The following is a 20108-nucleotide window of genomic DNA, read 5'->3' on the forward strand; positions in this document are numbered from 1 at the left end:
TGAACACATTAACACCTTTTGCAGAGCCCTTTTATCAGAGCTATTGTGTTCTTAAATAGGTCACAGAGATAATGAAAAAGGCAGAAAGTAACAAAAGAATTCTGTGTAGGAAAAAGTAACTTACTGGCTGCTGCTGGGGCTTGCTGCAAAAGTAAAATTTTGATAAGATGTTTCCTGTTTAAATAGATATTTGACTATGTGTCCTTTGGCTTTAAGGAAGTCTCAAAATCCCTTCCCAGTTGCTTAGCTGTCTGGGTGGTTTTTACTACTTTGAAGTTAGGCTTTATCTGCTGGCTTCATTCACAGACTAGCTGGCTGCTTATCACATCTGTGGATCAAATCTTCAAAGGTTTTGTCTGAAGAGTTGGGATTTATGAGGTCACGTGGAATCCCCCTTGGAGGGAGTTCAGCCCATGGCAGCAGAATTGTCCCTTCCCAGTTGCTTAGCTGTCTGGGTGGTTTTTACTACTTTGAAGTTAGGCTTTATCTGCTGGCTTCATTCACAGACTAGCTGGCTGCTTATCACATCTGTGGATCAAATCTTCAAAGGTTTTGTCTGAAGAGTTGGGATTTATGAGGTCACGTGGAATCCCCCTTGGAGGGAGTTCAGCCCATGGCAGCAGAATTGTAGGGATGGGCAGGGGAGGGGCTCTGCGATGCACTGGAGGGATGTGTGTGTTGTGGGGTGCTGCTGATAGCCAGGGGAGCGTTGGATTGTGAGCGCTGGCCCACTTTCAGCACGCAACATATAGAGAATGTGGGAGACCAGAGTGCATTCCTAGACGCAGACTCACCGTGTTGCTGCTTCCAGTAGAGCTGTGTGAAATGTCAGAAGGAATTAGACCCGTGCTGGAATTGACAGCCACATCGGCTCTGCAGCACTAGGCTTCACTGCACTTTTACAGCCAGGCTTAGAAACTGCACTGAATGGGTGAAAATGATGGGGTGTTTTTTGTTTGGCTTTTTTCTTTTTCTTTTTTTCCCCAGAAAGGTGGCTGCTGATTAAAAATCAAAAAATAAAAAACAAGAAAAAACAACCCAAAAGGCTGCCTGTCTTTCTGCTTACTTCAACAGTGAGCAGCAGCTGTCAAATCTGCAGCCAAGACTGCCTTGTCCCAGCCCCAAGCGTCCCTTGAACAATATGCCAGCTGAGACGAGCATCTCCAGTAAAAGCACATTTGAGTACTCTTGCCTCTGGAACATAGCATGATTTTCAGGCTGTGTTCAGGCACGCCAGGCTTTGCTGACTGTACAGAAATGGGAGGGCTTGGTGCAGCAGCCTATGTTTGTTGCATTTCTGAGTGTCTTGCAAACAGCTTTAGCTGATTAGGCCACTAGAGATCATGCTTGGCTTCGGAGCAAGCAAAATGATATAACTACATGTACTGCAAGCAGGAGAGAGTACTCATCTGTGCTGATTTTCACCTCTCGGCTTCCATTCAGGAGATGAAAATCAGGTTAAAACAGTGTTGGAAAGAAAGTAATTTTTCCTTGGATGAAGCACACTGTGAGTTACCTCCTGCAAGAGGACGAACAGACTATAGGTACTTGTGAAGGTAGTGTAACCCCACTCACTCTGAGGGATTTAGGAAGGTATGTAGTAAATGTTAATTTGATGTGTTTGGAGATGTGGCTAGTTGTCTTCGTCAGACTCTGTCTCCCTTGACCTCTCCATCAGAATGTGCCACAGCTGCAAAGAGTAGTTTCACGTTTATGCACTTGGCTCTTTCTTTGGCAAAAGCTGCTATCTTTCAGCACTTACTAACGCAGCCCCTCTTTGGATCAAAGCTCCACCCCTCGCGAAGAAGTAGAGTTTATTCAACCTCTGTAGCCACACGCTGTCCTCCTGCAATGGCTCCTCCTCCCCCCCACCCTTGGGTGGAACCAGAGAAGGGAAAACTTGACAATAGTTAGCAGGCGGCAGAGCTCACAAGAACTATTGCAGAAGCATGTCCAACTAGCCCGGTTAGCAGTTGTTCTGTCCTTCTCAAGGGTGCCGCTGCTGCTGAGTGCAGGAGATGATGGTTATAGCCATGGGAGTCAGGAAAAATCTGAAAAGGAATGAGCAGCCGAGAGACCTGGCATTCCTTGGGCAGCTTCAAAGAGAGGTGAAGTATCTGAATCAGCGCAAGATTAAATGAGCACCGGCTGCTGCCATGTTGGCAGAACAGAGCTGTTCAGAGGCAGTTGGACAAGTTTGTGGCTGAGCCGGTTTATCCAGTGTTGAAGATGGGAAGTTACTTGTCTGCCCCAGCTTACTTCGCTCCCAAGGATCCGTTTCGGTAAGTCTTGTGCAGGACTAGCAGTGGATCTTCAAAGTGTCGTTCTCCCCCCTGTAATGGTATCCTAAGCAGCGAGTGTGCGAGGCGTGAAGAATGAGGTCCAGTGCTTGTGTGCAGGGAACAGCCAGCCTCAAACTGGGATCCTGTCTTGCTTTGAGGAGGCGACGGGGAAGATTCTTATTACCAGCCTCTTCACATCTCTCGGGTACGAGGGAACGGCACCTGTGCCGTGAGGCAGTGTCTGCGCAGCCCAGGCAAGCAGGCTCCCTTTCAGAGCAACACTACATATGCCACCTCAGCCATGCCCCTGTGCTTCGCTGCACTGCCAGAGGAATGAGATTACTATGGCTCGTGTCTCTTCCAAAGCCACTTGTGCTTGGGCACAGCGCAGGGTGAGGTGAGATGCTGCTGTTGCGAGTTCAGGAAGGTGATGTAATCTGCAGTGAGGCAGTGCATAATCTTGTTTGAGAAAAGAAATCAAGTACTTTGCAGGTAACTAGGGACGAGCAGCACACTTCCCTTACGTGGGAAGGATTCTTCTCCTGTGGTATTTTGGTTTATATTAACAACCATTCTTGGTCCAATTGAACAAATGAGGCTCGAGAAGGGCGATAGCTACAGAATAAGGCTTTGATTGCATTACATCTCCACAGTGAAAACTGTTAGTGGGGCTGAACACAGCCAGGATGGTGACTGATGTGCTGATAAGGTGAATGGATGGGGAAAGGCACAGCTTGCAGTTTCATTGTCTCCCTCTGATCCCCTCCACTCAGATTTGCTCATTATTGATCCTGTTCCTGCAAACACTTTTGTACTGATTTGGGAGTAAGGAGCCTTTTGTTAAAACGTTCTAGGATAGGAGTAAATACTGCTGTGCAGTTGCTAAGCTTCTTTAGGCAACTTTCTGAAACAGCATCCACTTTCAGAAGAAAGAAAGTGAGCAGACGTTCATTATTTGTAATATGTGTAGGGCATCATGCTAAGCCATAGATAACACCTTCTCCTAAGTGTGTGGAAATGGTTTTGCATAGTCAGAGCTTAAACACTCTGTCTTCTAGTACTTGGTCTGTTTTCTAGTATCTGTTCTTCCTTGTCTAGTGTCTTTTATGTAGCCAGTGCACACACTTCTGCTAAGTCTGGGTGAGAAGCCTTTGGGTTAGCTGTGGGCTGGGGTTATGTTTTATTCTGCAGCTTTCTGTCTGCGTGACTGTCCTCTCCCCCTCCCTGCCAGCAGAATTGGAACCACAGCTCTTTTGAGCCTGTCTAGCGTTAACTGATCTAGCCTGACAGTGTGTGTGGGGGGTGCGTTTTAGTAATGACTCCTTCTCAAAGGGATCTGTCTCTTCAGTGCCAGGGAAGTCTTTGCTTCCGTGAGGGTATTGGCTTTCATTTAGATGTAAAAGAGATGCCACATCAATTGAATCTCCCATCTCGCTGAAAACCAGGCTGGTTACCTGTTGTGACCTGATCCTCCTACCACCCCCCACAAAACCAAGTAGCCATCAAGCAGCGATTTGTGAACTCTTTCTGCACCGGCTGAGCTACAGAGCATCAGGGCTCAGACGCTCCCTGGGGTTCCTGGAGGATGGCCATGGGAGGCAGGTTAATTTATTCTTTATAGCCAAGGCTGGGAAGCAAAGAATCATAATGTATGGGACTGTATAATCAGAGCAGGGCTCTGCAGCTCTGAAAATGGTGGCTGGGCAGCGAGAGGAAACACATCAAGTATGGCTGTTACCAGTCCTCCAGGAAGCTTGATTACCATGCTTTGTTACTCTGTAATAAGAATAGCAAATCATCTAGGAGAAGATTAGCGGTTTCTAATCTATAAAAGACAGAGGAGCAAGAAATTTTCCTGTCTTTTGGCTGTGGTGACGGGAAAAGATTAACTTGCTTAATACCTGTAGAAGTAATTGTATTCCTGTCGCAGCTGATGTGAGCCCTGGCAATGGCAGCGCTGCAATGCCACGCGCTCTAGTGAGGAGGGAAAGAAGGAGTGGTAACTCTTGTATCTTCTGTGATAAAATTCTGACATATCTCTTCAATGAGAGTCATGTGGAACAATCATGTGATGCCTTTATCATTTGGGCGAAGGCACTGAGACAGTTGAAACAGGTCTTGAAACTATACCTGTGTGCTGTCAGCCAGTTCTCCGCACCTGACAAATCTAAAGCCTTGTCTACGTTACAGAATGCACGGTAAGTAATAGAAGGTGCTGCTTGGCAATATGGGCCGTAGCCATGTCCTTGCTGGCAGCGATTAACAAAGTAGCCAGTTAGACCGATTACCAGCATCTAGCCTCTCTGGGGCTGGTTGCTTTGTTCCTGTTGCCTCACTGCCCCGGGTGGGGTTCTGAGCCTTAAGCTGCAAACTTGTCCTGCCCAGATTTGTTTAATTGCATAGCAAAGAACTGACTGCTTGCTGGCTCCACCCCCTCACCTTCATTTTGCTGTGGGTGTGTTGCAAATTAGATACCAGTGCTTATTTCCGGCTGGAAGCAAACTAATCAAAGTGCTGTAAGGTTGGAATCAAACCATGACGAAGTAGGGGAAAGGTAGAGGGAAGACAAGCGTACGTGATCCTCTGGAGCCTGTCTAAACAGAATTGCAGTTGTGTTGTTTTTGCAAAAAATTTAGATTTTCTTAGGCAGAAAAAGGAGTGGTTGAAGGTGAAATTGAAGAGGGGTGAGGAAGGGAAGGTGTTGTGCGTAAAAACAAATGAATAAATAAATAACCCACCTGCTTGGAGAGAACTTAGACAGAAAGCCAGGTCTTGAAGTCCTGGTGGAACAGTCTCCAGTAGTGCTGTCTGCATCCCAAGTGCAGGTCTGGTCACAGCTCCCTGTTTGAAGATGTAATCACTCTTGGAGCACACACTGGTACAGGCATGCACGCAGAAGTCGGATAAGTCTGAGGGATCTGATTTGCCCATGCTGAGCCAGATGTTCCTGCCACAGGGTGATAGAAATCTTTGCTGTTAGTCTCCACTTGCTCTCTTCTCCCTCCCACTCACCTACTTGATCATTCAGCGTGGGGTATTTACTGCAAATGAAAGCCAAAGGCTAGTGGTTGAAGGCAAAATGCACTGCAATGCCCTCTAGGTCTCTTGCATACCACGAGCAGGGTGTAACCATGACAGTGCCCCATGACTGAGGCTGTAATGATGCATGTACCACGTATAGCAATGTTAAGTTACTGCTCCCCCTGCCTCAGACAAAATTGGCAGGGCCCGTTGCATGTTCTTTCCCATCACTGAGGAAGCGGGGGGGCAGGATTTGGAGCTCCTCAGCTGGGAGAACAAACACTATAAAAGCCAAATACGCTAGAAGGACCAACTTTCCTGAGGGTAGGGTACGGTACTAAATACCTCATGAGGTGTGTTTTCCCCTAAAACCATAGGCTGCTTACAAGCAGCTTCACTTTGTTGCTTTGCAGTCTCTTGAGATGGAGCAAATAACTCTCTCCATGTTGGAGCATGACCAGCTTCGCATATCATCACGCTCATTACAAGCTGGTGGAGTTTACAAGGAATGCCTTTGGCACAAATAAGCTTTCAGGAAGCTTGTGAAAGGTGAAGTCAACAGTAGCTCTCATCTTAGACCTGGGAGCATGTAAGAAGTGCACCTCCACTGCCACGAACTGACTGCAGTGCATTTGGCACTGTAGAGAGGCCTGCTGTCCAGGAGGGCACACGCCCACCTCAGCCCCCACCCCGGTGCAGTGGGTTCCCCTCCAGTGTAGTAACTGAGACAGCTGGGGGGGTAAGGGGCAGAAGAAACTCTTCCTTCCACCTTTGGGAAAGCATCGTACGGATGACGACATTGATCCTTGAGGTGTTTCTTTGAACCAGATATTGGTGACTAACCCGCCTTGGATTCTGCACTCAGAAATGGCCAATACCAGACTAATTTTCCTTTTAAAGTCTGAGAAAGTGCTGCCCAGGGCTAATGGAATAATCTTTAGTGAAGCAACTGCTGTCTGTGCCTTATCTCTCCATTAAGTCACACCTCTGTGCTGCAGAAGTTAAACTCCCTTGCCCAGTGCATCCTGCTGAGGCAGGATTATTTTGTGTTCAGGAAGCTCGAAGATCTGGGTTCTGCTTGTGATTTGCTAAAATGATATCCGTAATAGAATTGCTGCATCTTTTTCCGTGTTTTTTTTGGGGGGAGAGTTGGTTGGTTGGTTGTTTCTTGGGGGTGGTGTAGGTAGAGCATTAATAATGGTTGCTTGTTGAAATGGGAGCTGACACTGATATGTGAAGATTTTGAGACTCCATGAAATTAGAGAAATAGTTTTGTTTGGGTTTTTGCTGGTTGGTTGTGGTTTTTTTTCTCATGTGCTGTCATCAGCAGAAGGAGAGGGAGAGCAATTGGTGGGGAAAGGTGGAGGGCTTTCATCACAGTTAATTGGTGGCTGCAATAAGTATGTGGAGCTCAAAGGATGAACTGCTTTGAAAACTCTCCCTCAAATGGGTAGTGCTGCAGTTGACCTTTTGGGAGAGGTCTACTTACAGAAGAATAGAAAGGCATTCCACAAAGGTTGGTGCTAAACCGGCTTTGCATTGCATAGGGAAGTGGATCCTGCCTCCTGTCCCCCTTCCTAAACTGGCTGAGGAGACAGGTGCTCTGGCACAAGATGGTGTGAAGCTATAGAAACACTAAGCAGAAACGTAGCAGAGCTATCTGTGTGCTACGAGCTCTGCATCTGGAAGCTTGCATCCAGGAAGAGGGAGGAAGCAGAGGAGCAGAATTTATAAGGCAGAATTTATAAAACTACTGATGTGTTTTAATAAATGGATGGGATTTGTTTTAAACTTTGGAAGCTTGTCTTTTCCTTTGTATTGGTTGATACCACCTCTCCTTACAAACCTTGGTTTTGGTGCTAATTTTCAGTTGAAAAAGCGTTGGGAAATGGAGGGGTTTAGTACATCCGAAGCTAGAAGAGCTGGTGGTGAGCTGCTGCTGAATGTTTGTTTTCTCCATGCAGGAGAGGAGCTTTTCCATTGATTTGTGACTTGTTGCCAACTGGAACCTTGTTCGTTTGTTTCCTTCAAGGTGCTCTGAATGTCAGGATCCCCTCACTAACTGGTACTATGAGAAAGATGGGAAGCTGTACTGTCACAAAGACTACTGGGGGAAGTTTGGGGAGTCCTGCCATGGCTGCTCTCTGCTGATGACTGGACCTGTGATGGTAAGGACTCTAAAGGACTCCTGCCTGGAGGACTCCTCGAACTTGGTTGGGAATTGCCGTAGCTATTCAGATAACCAAATAAACTGAAGGTAGTAGTCTCCTTACTACTCTAATCTCTAATCAGAGATTAGACATGAGGCTTGTGTGTGCATCTTCTAGATAGAGATTAATTTTGAATGTGCGTAACTCTTAAAGGAGGGAGTTGTGAGGATCTGAAGCATATGAACGAAGAAAGTAAGGTGCTGAAATGCCCAGGCATGAGAAATAGAAAGGTGATTAAGGGGACATCTGTTCAGTTTCTGTAGCACAGTGCCTCAGTGTCTCCATGGGGTGATTTTCCACGGCACTGCAGAGTCAAACCTCTTGGCTCAGGATAAGCAGCAGGTTCTGGCTTTGGGGAAGGTTGCCATCCAAGTCCCACCTGGACTGTGGCCAGAGTGGTTTTCTGGCTGATGGTGTCTTGAAGTAGTGTTAGCCCCAATTGCTTTGAAACATTGAACTCTGCCTGCACAATATGGGGCTCACCTAAATGTTCCCCTCCTTGGCACAACCTTGCAAATATTTAACCTTTAATATTGTCAAGAATGAAACATAACCATTATTTTTCTAGGGCCTAAATAAAAGCAGCATGGTACTCAGTAATATGATTGCTACCTCAAAGGGAAGTACTGAGAAAAGTGCAGACAATTATTGTCTGCGGAAGTCTATGCAAAATACTGTCAATAAGGGAAGTTCTCATAAGGAAAATAGAAAAACAGATCAATGAATAAAAATATTCTTTAAAGGTATTTTGTTGTCTCAGTCTCAGCTCGCTTTTTTTTCTGTCAGCTGGCTGGTAAAGTATCTGAATTTGTGCAGTGCCTGTCTGCCAAAAAAAAAGCCCTTTCAGCTTTATTAATTCAGGCGTAACGTTAGTTATCTTGCCAAGAGCAACTGAACAGGAAGGTTTAATATCTTGTTTACTAGTCTGCAGCAGACTATCAACTATTTTTGATAGTCAAGCAGCTGCCAAATATAGCAGAGGTTCCTGGGACACAAGCTTTGCTTTTCATGTTGACGTGTTTGTTTCAGAGAAGTTTTGCAAACAAGGTGCCAAGGATGGGGTTCAGGAAGGGTAGAATGGGCTAAAATAACTTTCCAGTAAAAAACTACCACTTGACTTTGAGACCTGAATGAACATGTTAATCAGAGAGGAAAGCAGTAGCTGTATCTGCTGATGGATTTTGGCCCTAAGCTACTCCCTTTTCTGTCTGTAGGTGGCTGGCGAATACAAGTATCACCCCGAGTGCTTTGCTTGTATGAGCTGCAAAGTGATCATTGAAGATGGGGACACTTACGCGCTCGTGCAACATTCCACTCTCTACTGGTAAGACGGAGCTGCATGCTTTGTCACAGAGTTGCTCCCTGCTATATGTGTAAGTCATGTTTAGCTGGCTTAGTGTGCTATGCTAAGGAATGCCAGGAAGCTGCCTTTTGAGGGAGGGAGGAAGGAATGGAGTAAGCACTAAAAAAAATTACAGCTTATGGTCAGTAAGAGAACTTAGAAGTGTGAATTTGGCAGGGAGGGATAGGACACTGCCATAATGACGTTCTTTACTTCTTTTAGTGGAAAGTGCCATAACCAGATTGTGCTGACACCGATGATAGAAAAACACTCCACTGAGTCTCTGCGTGAGCAGCTGCCTTATACACTGACCCTCATCTCCATGCCGGCAGCTACTGATGGCAAGAGGGGGTTCTCTGTGTCTGTTGAAGGTGGCTGCTCCAGCTATGCCACTGGTGTCCAGGTGAAAGAGTGAGTATGACAAGGTTGTGTGCAAGGTACATGTCTCTGCAGAGGGAGCTGGTAAAAATTCTGCAGTGCTGCTGTCCCACCAGCTGCTTTAACTGCTGAGGGGATCTGTCTCGGCACAACAGGGACATATGTTGGCTAATAGCCATTTGTGTTTGGTCTCCATTTCGCTCTTGTGATGACCTTAATTGATAACTTTATTTCTCAGTGCTGTCTCCTTCACTCAACACAAAACATTTGATGAATTGTAATGGACTAACAATTTTTGCCATTGGGCAAATGAAGAGCTCTTCCCAAACCAGCTCAGACCTAAGCACTTGGTCTAATGGTAGCTCCCTGTGTTGGTAGATTAGCATTGTTTTATTTCAGAATACCAATATGAAGGGAAGCTTTTTTATAATTTTGGCTAAACTGACTTCCCACACACACTATAATTCCCATGTTTAGAGTTAACAGGATGCACATCAGCCCAGATGTCCGAAACGCCATCCACCCTGCAGATCGTATCCTGGAGATTAATGGAGCTCCTATTCGTACATTACAGGTGGAGGAGGTGGGTAGAGTTCTGTTATGAAGCCTCCTTCTCATCTGCCTTTTTACAGCTTTTCTGTTTCTCGGCTGTTCTCTCACCCTACATACAGTGTGTGTACACCCATAGTACTCATGCTGACAGTAGGAATAAACATGAAGACAAGCTTTGCTACCCCTTCCAGCTGAAGAGGAAAATGTAACAGATGGAAATGCAATTAGGATGCAGTTCTGATTTTGTGGCATTCAAACATGAAGGGAGGTAATAAGAAAAGTGTAGGGCTGTGACATCTCAGAGGACAGAGAGGCTGTGAAGACTCTTCATGTATTGCTAGTGAAGTCCACTGTTCTGATCCTTTTAGAGGCAACTGCTAACAGACAAAGGCTCAGCTGATCCTAGGGGTGAGTTTCCCATTGCAAAAAAAAGTATTTCATGTCTGTTTTTACAGGTAAATGCTTTATACAGATATCAGGAGATGCTGCAAGAGTGTAGAGAGACCACCATTACCTTCACTACACAAGGGTTTTATTTACTGTTGGTGCTGAAGAAAACATTAGCAGCACAATAGACATCTCTCAGAAGAATCTCCATGTAGCTTTTGCAAAGCTGTTTTTTGCAGCACTGTTCAGGATGGAAGCTTGTGTAGTTTTTGAACACTTCTCAGAAAAAGAAAAAAAAAGTGTTTGGTCACTTGTAGCTGACCAGAAAGAAGAGGATTTGGATAGCATAAGGAACTTCTGTGTTGGCTACTTGATTTGTCTGGTAGACAGCTGTGGTGCGCACAACTAAACCACAACTATGGAGTGATCTCACTGAACTCTCTACTCTGATTCCTGAGGGGCATTCTGCTGTGTCTCCTCTATCTCCTGTCATTTGTGTTCCTCCTGTTTGCTATCATCCTGTCCTTTGGTTTGATTGCAGGTGGAGGACTTGATTCGCAAGACAAGCCAGACACTTCAGCTGCTGATAGAGCATGACCCTGTCTCCCAGCGCTTAGACAGGCTTCGTTTGGACTCCCGTCTTCCCACCCACATAAAGCCGCCCATTTCCCCACGCTCCCTCTCTCCACTGGACATCAAGGAGAATCTGGAAGGAACGCTCCGACGGCGCTCCCTCAGGTAAAGACTTGGAAGCGCTGACTCTGACCTAGCTTGCCTTTGCCCTGTGCTACCTGGCTGGGCTGCTCTGTGCCTCGGCCCTGCGATTGCAAATGACTGCAGAGACATGACTCATCTCTGATACGAGCCTTGGTATAAACCATTGGCGAAGCAGTGGAGAGCTTTAGATTCTGCTGTTGACATGTACTCTCTCCATTCCCTTTCAGGATGGCAAACTTTTCGTAATAAAAATAAGGAGCTCTCCTTGAACATAGAAAAGCTACTAAGTCTTTACAGTTAGGAAACGTAAAGGTCAGATTTTTACCAGCCTTAAATGGCTGCGGAAGAATGTGTCCTTAAAGGCAATATGGCTGAGACCTGGGATTTGGGAAAAATCTTGTATTCCTAGACTGGGGCACTCAGTTGCTCATTTAGTCATTAGCCAGTATTTTAATCTTTGGAGATAGCAAGTGCTGCGTCTTCACAGCTTCCTCCTCTTGTTCACAGAGCTCCACCTCTGATTGACAGTGCAGGAGATGTGTTGTTGTTAGGCAGCTCTGACTTGGAAGCTGCTCTAGGTTTGTAAAGAGCTTGCATGGTTCTGGGAGAGCATCTGGCTTTGAGATACGAAGAACACTGAAGCACATCTAGAAACTGGTCCCTTAGGAGCTAATGATGGGATATGTTGGACCAAAACTTTCCTAGCTTCTCTGATCTTCCTGTCTCCTTTGTTTTCTAGGCGAAGTAACAGCATTTCTAAGTCTCCTGGCCCCAGTTCTCCAAAGGAACCGCTCCTTCTGAGCCGTGACATCAGTCGTTCTGAATCCCTACGTTCCTCTTCTAGCTGCTCCCAACAAATCTTCCGGCCCTGTGACCTGATTCATGGCGAAGTACTAGGAAAAGGATTTTTTGGACAAGCAATCAAGGTGAGGAAGGTCCCCTAACATTCATCATTTACTTTGATTATAGCGATGTCTGCCTATCTTGGCATCCTTTGCCACTGTCTCAGTGGCCTTTGCCCTGCTGATAGTGATAGGTCTTGGAACTCACCTGGTTTGCTCAGTGAGATCCATTTCTCTGTTTCGTTCCCGGACCATGAGTGTCTCTGGCTGCTGTCGGTTTTGACTTTGTCCCCTTTGAATGTCAACCTACTCATCTCCTGAGTTAGATTTAGAACTCCAGAGTGTCTGTGTCACAGCAACCACCTGGGTGAGGTGGGGAGAACGGGGGACAAGCTACACTTTCTCTTATAAGCATCTTTCTTATGAAGAGGTGCATTCAACTCCCCAGTACAGCATTTCTCGCCTACTCTTAGTGTGGCATGCTTGGGGGGTTGCCAGGCTGATGTAGTGACTACCTCTGAACCCGCAGCAGAGCCTAAATGGCTTGTCAGTGTGGTGGCAGTGGTCAGGTCTTGCATGACTCTCACAATTAAAATCTCCATTAATAGCAGTTCTCTTGTATTTAAGGTCCCTATTCTTGACTGGGGGTGCTTCAGCAGCTCCTATCCTTGCGTCCCTGACAGCATCAGGGGGCAGCTTCCTCTGCCTTACCAAGGTGCTGTGAGCTCCTCAGTACTCAGTCACCATTTATGGGACTTCTCTCCTTACACCTGTATAAACTGCAGGTGTCCAGCCACCATATTAATCTCATGCTTTCATGGGAGGTGGTGAGCCAGTACTACAAACCCAATGCTTTTGATCCATACTAATGAGCATATTTCTCTTCTCCTCCGCTCATAGAGAAATAACAGGTCCAGGTAAGCGGAACCTTTCCTCTGTCGCATGCTTTTGTCATCTGCGTCCCCACAGTTAATGGCACAAAGGTGTTTCTTTTCTGCTCAAATTACCCAATAGCCATCCTGTTCTGGTGCATGCTCTGGGAGTTAAAATTTCTCTCTTGGAGTTTCATGATGACACTTGTTTCAGTTTTGCTGGTATGTCAGCTTAAGAATTCCACTTAGCCTTGTCTTGTCTTTGTCTCTTCACTTCCCTTTATCTTTGGGTATTAGATGTCCCTGGCTTTCATGTCCCTGGCTGAAATGTGTAGTGTTCCCTGGCTCGCTACTTATATATGGATGCTTGATTTCAGACGGGAGCAGAAGAATATTGTACTCTTGCTTCTGTTGTGTTATTCCATGCATTCATATTCCACTTATATAAGCCTTGCTATGTCCCATGTTTCCAAACAGAACTAGTGTGCCACAGTGTTTGCCAGAGCTCATAAGCTTCCTAAATATTATAACTGGGTCTTGTGTTCTGGATTGCAGTTCTGGAGGTTTTCTGAAAGGCTTTTTATTTTAAAGGGTATGAGGCAAAAAAAGGTACACCTTTCTTGAGCTTCAGATTGACTGTCTTTGATGCAACAAGTACTGTATCTGGTCAGAATAGTTCCCTTCTGTTCCTGGTTGTTTAGTTATCTGGAGGTCTTAGGGAGCCTGAGCTGTCCAAGTTAAGCAACTGAAGGGGAGAGGATTTCCAGGAAAACCTGCTCATCAGAATTTGGATCCTTTCTACTCACTCATGCACTCCACGCAAGCAAGGCAGAGCTGGTTAAAAGAAACCTCTGGAACACAGCAAAATGCCAGGAACTAGTTGGATACAGGCGAACAGCTCTTGAGGAACTGGAAATGCTTTCCGTGTCGAGAGCCAGGAAATGTATTACCTGATGTTTATGGTGGATTTCTGTGTGTTTGCCACCATTCTGGGACATTCCTTGCAGGTAGCAATACACTGCTCCCAAGGTGCATGGTAAAATAACTGCTTCCTGCCTTAACTGAACAGCCTGTGCATCCCAGTTCCACTTGCACATGAGTAAGTTTAATAAGCTCATCAGAAACCATCAGGCTTCAGAGTTCCCATAAAACCAAAGCATGTAGTAATGTAGTTTTGGGTTGTTTGGTTTGGTTTCTGATGCAAGTGAACGTTGATTCCTTTGCTGATACAGAATGTAGTTGTTAGTTGTACAAAATGTGAGCATCACGCTGGGCAAGTACTTTTTGAAAGGGAACTTGAGGCATGCACAAGTATGGAACTGATGCCTTCAGAGGCTTTGACAGCCTGTATGCTCAGCCCTATGCTACCTAAAATGGAGACCAGCTCTGGTTCCTGGGATGCTGTTGATCTCTTGGTATGATCCTCTGTCAGCTTTAGGTAGTTTCTGTTTCACATACAGAATCTTTGCTGAATTCTGAAAGGAGAAATTTTATTCAGTTTTCTGCAGATCCCTGGGCTCTGAATTTTCTCCCATCTATATTCCTCTCTGGTTGGAGGGGAATGTTACCCTCTCTTTCAGAAGAGTTGCAAGAGCATTGGAGCTATGTATTCTTGAACCTTGCCTGTAGTTGTGGTTTCTGTTTCCACCAGGTGACTCACAAAGCAACAGGAAAGGTGATGGTGATGAAGGAGCTGATTCGCTGTGATGAGGAAACACAGAAGACTTTCTTGACAGAGGTAGGAGCAAGATTTCAAAAAGCTTCTGAGCCAGCAGTGTGATGGATCTCTCTTCCATCTTCTCCAGAAAGAGAGTAATCATGGCAGCAACTGGCAGGCATCAAGGTGCTGAGGAGGGAGGCATAACATGGGGAAAAGCTGATGTGAGCTGAATGTTTGCTGCAGTGAAGTGTGACTCACTTACACTGAGCAATAGACATGGCTTCAGCTCCCAGTTCATTAATTTTTCAGTGATAAAAAGCAGCCTGAGTCTGAGGCAAATTGAGCTGTGCAATACATAAAGGATTTATCCCTTGAGCCTTGTGCATAAATACAAATGATGAGGGCCAATATCTATAAGATATTTAAGACTCCTGCTGTATTTAAGCTAAACTGTTTTCTTGGTGGCTGCCTACCATGTTTTTCAAAGTCAGATTTAGCTTAAAGGCAGCTCCCTAAACATCTGACGCTGCTATTCCGGCCCTGACACATGCAGTACAAACCAGATAGCTGCCCTGGAGAGCTCCTGTCTCTTAGAAGTTAGCCAAACTCAAGCATGCTCTCCTTAAAGACTAAGATCAGGTTAATTGCACAGTATGAAAATGAAGAGGCAACAGTTAATTGCCTTAAGATTGGGGGTTTGAGTGTACCCTGTGATCCCTGGAGAGGACCTCCAGCATTGGAGCGCTTGTCACCATAGAGCAAATCTGTCAGGACTTGTTCCATTCTTTTCTTTGGGGTGGGATGTCTGTGCCTCCCAGGTGAAAGTGATGCGCAGCCTGGATCACCCCAATGTACTGAAGTTCATCGGTGTACTGTACAAGGACAAGAAGCTGAATCTCCTCACTGAGTACATTGAGGGGGGCACCCTGAAGGACTTCCTCCGCAATGCGGTGAGTATGGAAGCCTGGTAGACCTCTACTCAATGAGGTTGACAGTGTGTTTTTAGTTGTACCAGCCTTATGGTGCTTGTTGTTAGTCTTCTCCTTTGGAGCTGTGTGGAAAAGCTGCTTCTTAGCTGTGGGTGGCCTGAGGCAGGAAGCATCTTCTTCCTGGGGCTGTATCATCTTTCTCTGACTGCTGCAGGAGTCCCTGTTGCGGAGGAATTGCTGTCGCCAGCTGGCTAGTAAGATAGTCCCTGACCATTGAGGACTTGTCTTTCAGGACCCGTTTCCCTGGCAGCAGAAGGTCAGCTTTGCCAAAGGAATTGCCTCTGGAATGGTGAGTCGAACTGTCCCTTTGTCATAGAGCAAACCTCCAGGGTCAGGATTAGCTGCTTCAGCAGGGTGGTGTGTGAGGGGTTGTGGATGCTCCCTGGCTACTAGCAACTGGTTGTTGAGGTCTGTAAATGTGAAGGGATGTACTTGCCTGGGAACCCCTAACACCAAGTTTTCTCCCTCTGTTTCCAGGCTTACTTGCACTCCATGTGCATCATTCACAGAGACCTGAATTCACACAATTGCCTAATCAAGTTGGTGAGCTACACCTCTGTTCCCCACAGGATGCTGCTCCCCTCCTTGTCATCTTCCTCCCTTGGTTTTCTCACCATGATGTTCCCTCTTTTGTCAGGGTGGAACTGATTTCAGAGAGGCTTTTAGTGCCTTAAACAAGGGGGCTTCATCTTCACATAGGATTTTCCAGACTGATCTAGCTTTCACTGTTTCTTCATTCTGTTCTCTTACTGCCTTTCCTGTGGTAGCATCTCCTATTAACAGTCACGTTACGAGAGTTAGTACAGCTCCGTTCTTTATCTCAACTATGAAATGTTCTCTACAGCTGCTTCTGTTCTTTTAACCACTTGATGACTTTTTTTACTGGCACTCAGGATTCAGACAAGTGCGCGGGTGTGTGCAGATGTGTGTGCTCTCTCTTTTTGAAATGCTAGGTCACAAGATTTTTGTGTAGCTTCATTCCCTCAAGCCTTGCCCTTGTTCACTTGGCTGGAATATGGGATTAGCATGTAGGCTTCAAACGACCCAGGATGAAAGTCTAAGTTAATTCCCAGCCAGGTAGAATAGGAAGGTCTTAAAGGAAAGGTCCAGGTTTGCCCTGGCAAGTTTAGCCAAATTGATGGGATTAGTGTTAGCGACCACACAGGAAATAAGACAATAAAGAGAGGAAATGATGAGTTGGGATCATGAATTGGGTGTCTTACATCTGTCTAGACAGCTTGCTACACTCACCTGGCTGCAGGAAACATTGCTAGTTGCCCTTACAGTGTAGTTGATGATAGTGAATTGCAGTTGATAGAGGAATTGCAGCCTCTTTGCTCCCGAGAGGAGCTGAGGGGAATCAGTGGCTTGTACTAAATCCCTTGTGTAGGATAAGACAGTGGTGGTGGCTGACTTCGGTCTGTCTCGGCTGATTGTGGAGGAAAGAAAAAAGCCCACTTTGGAGAAGCCATCTGCCAAGAAACGAACCCTACGCAAGAGTGACAGGAAGAAGCGCTACACGGTGGTTGGCAACCCATACTGGATGGCCCCAGAGATGCTAAATGGTAAGATACTGATACCAGGGTGCAGGTGAGGAGACAGCCTGTGACGAGGTATAGGGATGATAGGATTACCGAAAGCTTCTGGCCCCTAGTAACAATCAAACCTATTAGAGCCTATGGTTTTAGCCCTGCTAATATGCGAGCTTATTTATACACACAGGTACCCTAGCTGCGCTTCTCTTACAGTACCTGACCTGATAAGCCTTTGTACCAGCCGAGGTAACGTTTCTGGCTTGACAGCAGGATTCTTCAGGAGGGCAACAGACCTAAACTTGCTATGGTCCAGGTAACAGGGAAGACAAAAGAGGCCTGAAATAAGACTGAACCTGAGATAAATTTCTATTATAGCCTCATGCTTTGGAACTGCCCCTTGAGACAGGGAATCATTAAACTCCAGGATGAGGCTTACGTGTGCTGTTGCATAGATCCAGGGAGAAGTCATCTGCTGCCAGGTTTGCTGAAGTCTCAGGATTGGGGTGGGAGTTGTCCAAGTGCAGGGAAATCTGGGTTTTGGCATGCAGCCCTCAATTGCATTAAGGATGAACTATATCCCTTAGGGGAAAAACTGCCCCTGCAAGAGTTGAGGTAAGGGTGAAATACAATGGATACAGTTTCCTCCTAATGAGCAGGTCGGTCTGACCAGGTTGGGCAGTTTGGCTGGCTATGATATCAATATTGTCCAACACAGCCCACCAGGGAATGGAGGACTGGGCTCCTCTCCCCCAGTTCAACTCTTGTCCATATTGCTTTCTTGTGTGCTGTTCTGTTTTCCTTCTCTCGACGCTTACAGGCCCTACTGGAGTGTGAGGCTGCTTCTCAGAGCCTCTCTCAGACCTGGCATTTGTCAAGAGAACAGCAAGAAAGTAGTCTGACATCATCTCTCAAAGCAAGGCTGTTTATCAGATACTGGCTTGGGAGGGGAGTGTCTGTAAGCAGAGAATGGCATGCTGGAGCCAGTCTGCTTTCCCAGATTCAAAGTGCTGCTAGTGTGTAATTTATTATCGCTGCAGTCACTGCAGCAGGGAGCGGGCACTCGCTGGCTGCTGGGGAAGCTGAACGCTGAGTGCACTGTAGAGATGAACTAGAACAGCAATCAATGGAAATGGGCAGAAGCCTTCCATAGTTAGCATTTGCTCAGGCCTCTGATACACAATGCTTCCCTATGTTGTCCTGTAATTCCCCAGTAGAAGAAAGCAGCAGGATTAAAACATGTGATGGCAGTGTATAGGAAGATGCAGCTGGTATACATATCTTGGGGATTTAAGCCTTGCTTTGTCTCCTGTTTTAGGGTCCTCTAGGGAATAGGCTTAGTTAAGCTTTGGACTGGCAGCTCCTGGAATAGCTGGATGGGGAACTGTCTCTCACAGAGCTGAATGTCTTATGTTTCCTGCAGGACAAAGCTACGATGAGACAGTGGACATCTTTTCATTTGGGATTGTCCTCTGTGAGGTAAGACCAGGACATTACATGGCATCTTTAATGGACTTCACCTTCTGCATTGCCATCTCCTTGCACCCATTGTGTCAGCCAGTTCTCTCTGTCTCGGTGTGCAGTCTGTGTCCTAACAGCACAGTGAATTAGGCTGGGAGTACAAGCTTACCCTGCCCCTGTTCCCTCAAGGAAGGTAACTGTCTTGTAACTTTTTGGTCGCAGAGAGAGTTTCTTCCTGGACTGAAAGAAATACAGAGGTTCCTCCTGGGCTGAGAGAAGCTGTAAAAATGTCCATCAAGTTCTGATTGAGCCCTGGTGTCCAGTTGAAAGCAGACATATTCCCTAAAACTGTGATACTTTTTTCTTTTTCTACTGCCTCATTAAAAGAACAATCAGCTGTATAATCTCAGCAAATTCAGGGCCTCTACTGTGGATGGCACTTCACTTCGAAGAAGGGGAAACTGAAACCTCCTTGCAGGTCGATAATGAAGCCTGCACTCTGAAGTCTGTTGGCTTAGTTTATCTCTGAGCCAATGCACAGTCTTACTGTTATATCGGGCTTTTCTGTCTGCAGAGCAAAGAGCAGCACTCAAAAGCTGCAAGGTATTTTCAATTTAAAAGGTGTTTATGACAGTGGAAATACAGATGAAAGGTGGGGTGTTATGTGTACGGCTAACACAGCAGTTACAGGAACAGGAGAGGAGACCGGCACAGTTTCATCTTCAGCATTTGGATGAAGGGGACAAAGAAAATATCTGTGCATAAATCTTTATGGCCTCATCTGAAGCTCTGTTTACACTGGGCCCTCCTCTCAGAGAATGTTGTGGTTGTGAGTGATAGATTTAGGAACTTGAAAAATCTGTATGTGGGATTAAAACAATTGTTTCATCTAGAAAAAAGACAAATAAAGGGGTAGTAGCATATGAACATTTTCCTTGTCACCAAAATAAAGATGCTAAAAAAAGAAGTTACACACTCAAACAGATAAGGAAATAACCCTGCCAAAATACATAACGGGCGTTCCACTGTCTAGTTACAGGATGTGGTTGTCCTGCTGAGTTATTGGCACAGAAAAGCCTGGGTGGTTATATATAACACCCTTTTTGTGATACCCGATGAGGCTTTAAACCTAATACTCTTCCCCGTGTGAGAGTTTGTATTGACATTGACCTTGGCTGAGTCTGGATCACCCCACAGCTCTCCACTGTGGGTTCCCTCCCTCTTACTATACTTTGAGTCCTCTAGTGCTGGAGGTGGTGAGTGCACCTCAGCGGGGTAGGTGGTGAGCACTGGGACTTCTGAGTGCTGGGGCAGGGTTTCTCTGTTCCACCCAGCCCTTTCCTCTGCCGGCTCTTGCCTGCAACCTCCTGGGCGTTGGTTATGGTTGTTCTTCTCTCTGCCCCTACACTTTGGCTGTCAGTGGGATTTAATCTGCCAGTAACAGAGCAACTCAGAATTTGTTGTGCTCTTGACTTCACAGCATCATTTAGGACAGGCTCCGTAGACCAAGGAGCTTTGCTGGTGGTGTGGTAAGATTGTGTGAGAGGGGAGAGATGGGATGGTGATGCAGGTTGTGTTGATTACCTGCGATCAGGAGGGGCTGCATCATCCCCAGGAGCATACAGCCCAGCAGCTGATCCAGGAGCAAGACACCGTCGAGCTCTCTGGGAAGCGCACATCATCGTGTATCTTCTAGCAGAGAAACCCTGGGGAGAAAGAGGCGGCGTCTGGGCCTTCACAACAGTGGCCACATCGCCAGGTCTTGAAAAAGTTTCATGTGACGTTTGTCTGTATGCAGTGCCTTGCTCATTCCCCTGTGCAACTAGCCCCATTGGAAAGGAGGAACAGTGTTTCTGCTCTTTC

General features: G+C 46.1%; 1 protein-coding gene across 1 annotated transcript in view; it reads left to right on the forward strand.

Annotated features, from left to right (window-relative positions):
* The first annotated feature begins 2180 nt into the window (after positions 1–2180).
* Positions 2181–20108, forward strand: part of LOC104080904 (LIM domain kinase 2-like) — a 19416-nt gene continuing 1488 nt past the window's right edge. Inside the window, 13 exon segments of the mRNA XM_009583446.1 lie at positions 2181–2282; positions 7336–7471; positions 8728–8837; positions 9078–9266; positions 9711–9816; positions 10714–10910; positions 11629–11815; positions 14255–14341; positions 15082–15213; positions 15485–15541; positions 15730–15795; positions 16643–16817; positions 18208–18263. Of these exon segments, the coding sequence (XP_009581741.1) occupies positions 2230–2282; positions 7336–7471; positions 8728–8837; positions 9078–9266; positions 9711–9816; positions 10714–10910; positions 11629–11815; positions 14255–14341; positions 15082–15213; positions 15485–15541; positions 15730–15795; positions 16643–16817; positions 18208–18263 (1551 nt within the window). The 5' untranslated portion in view covers positions 2181–2229.

This window comes from Fulmarus glacialis, unplaced genomic scaffold (assembly GCF_000690835.1).
Source record: "Fulmarus glacialis isolate BGI_N327 unplaced genomic scaffold, ASM69083v1 scaffold37438, whole genome shotgun sequence".
Taxonomy (NCBI): Eukaryota; Metazoa; Chordata; class Aves; order Procellariiformes; family Procellariidae; genus Fulmarus; species Fulmarus glacialis.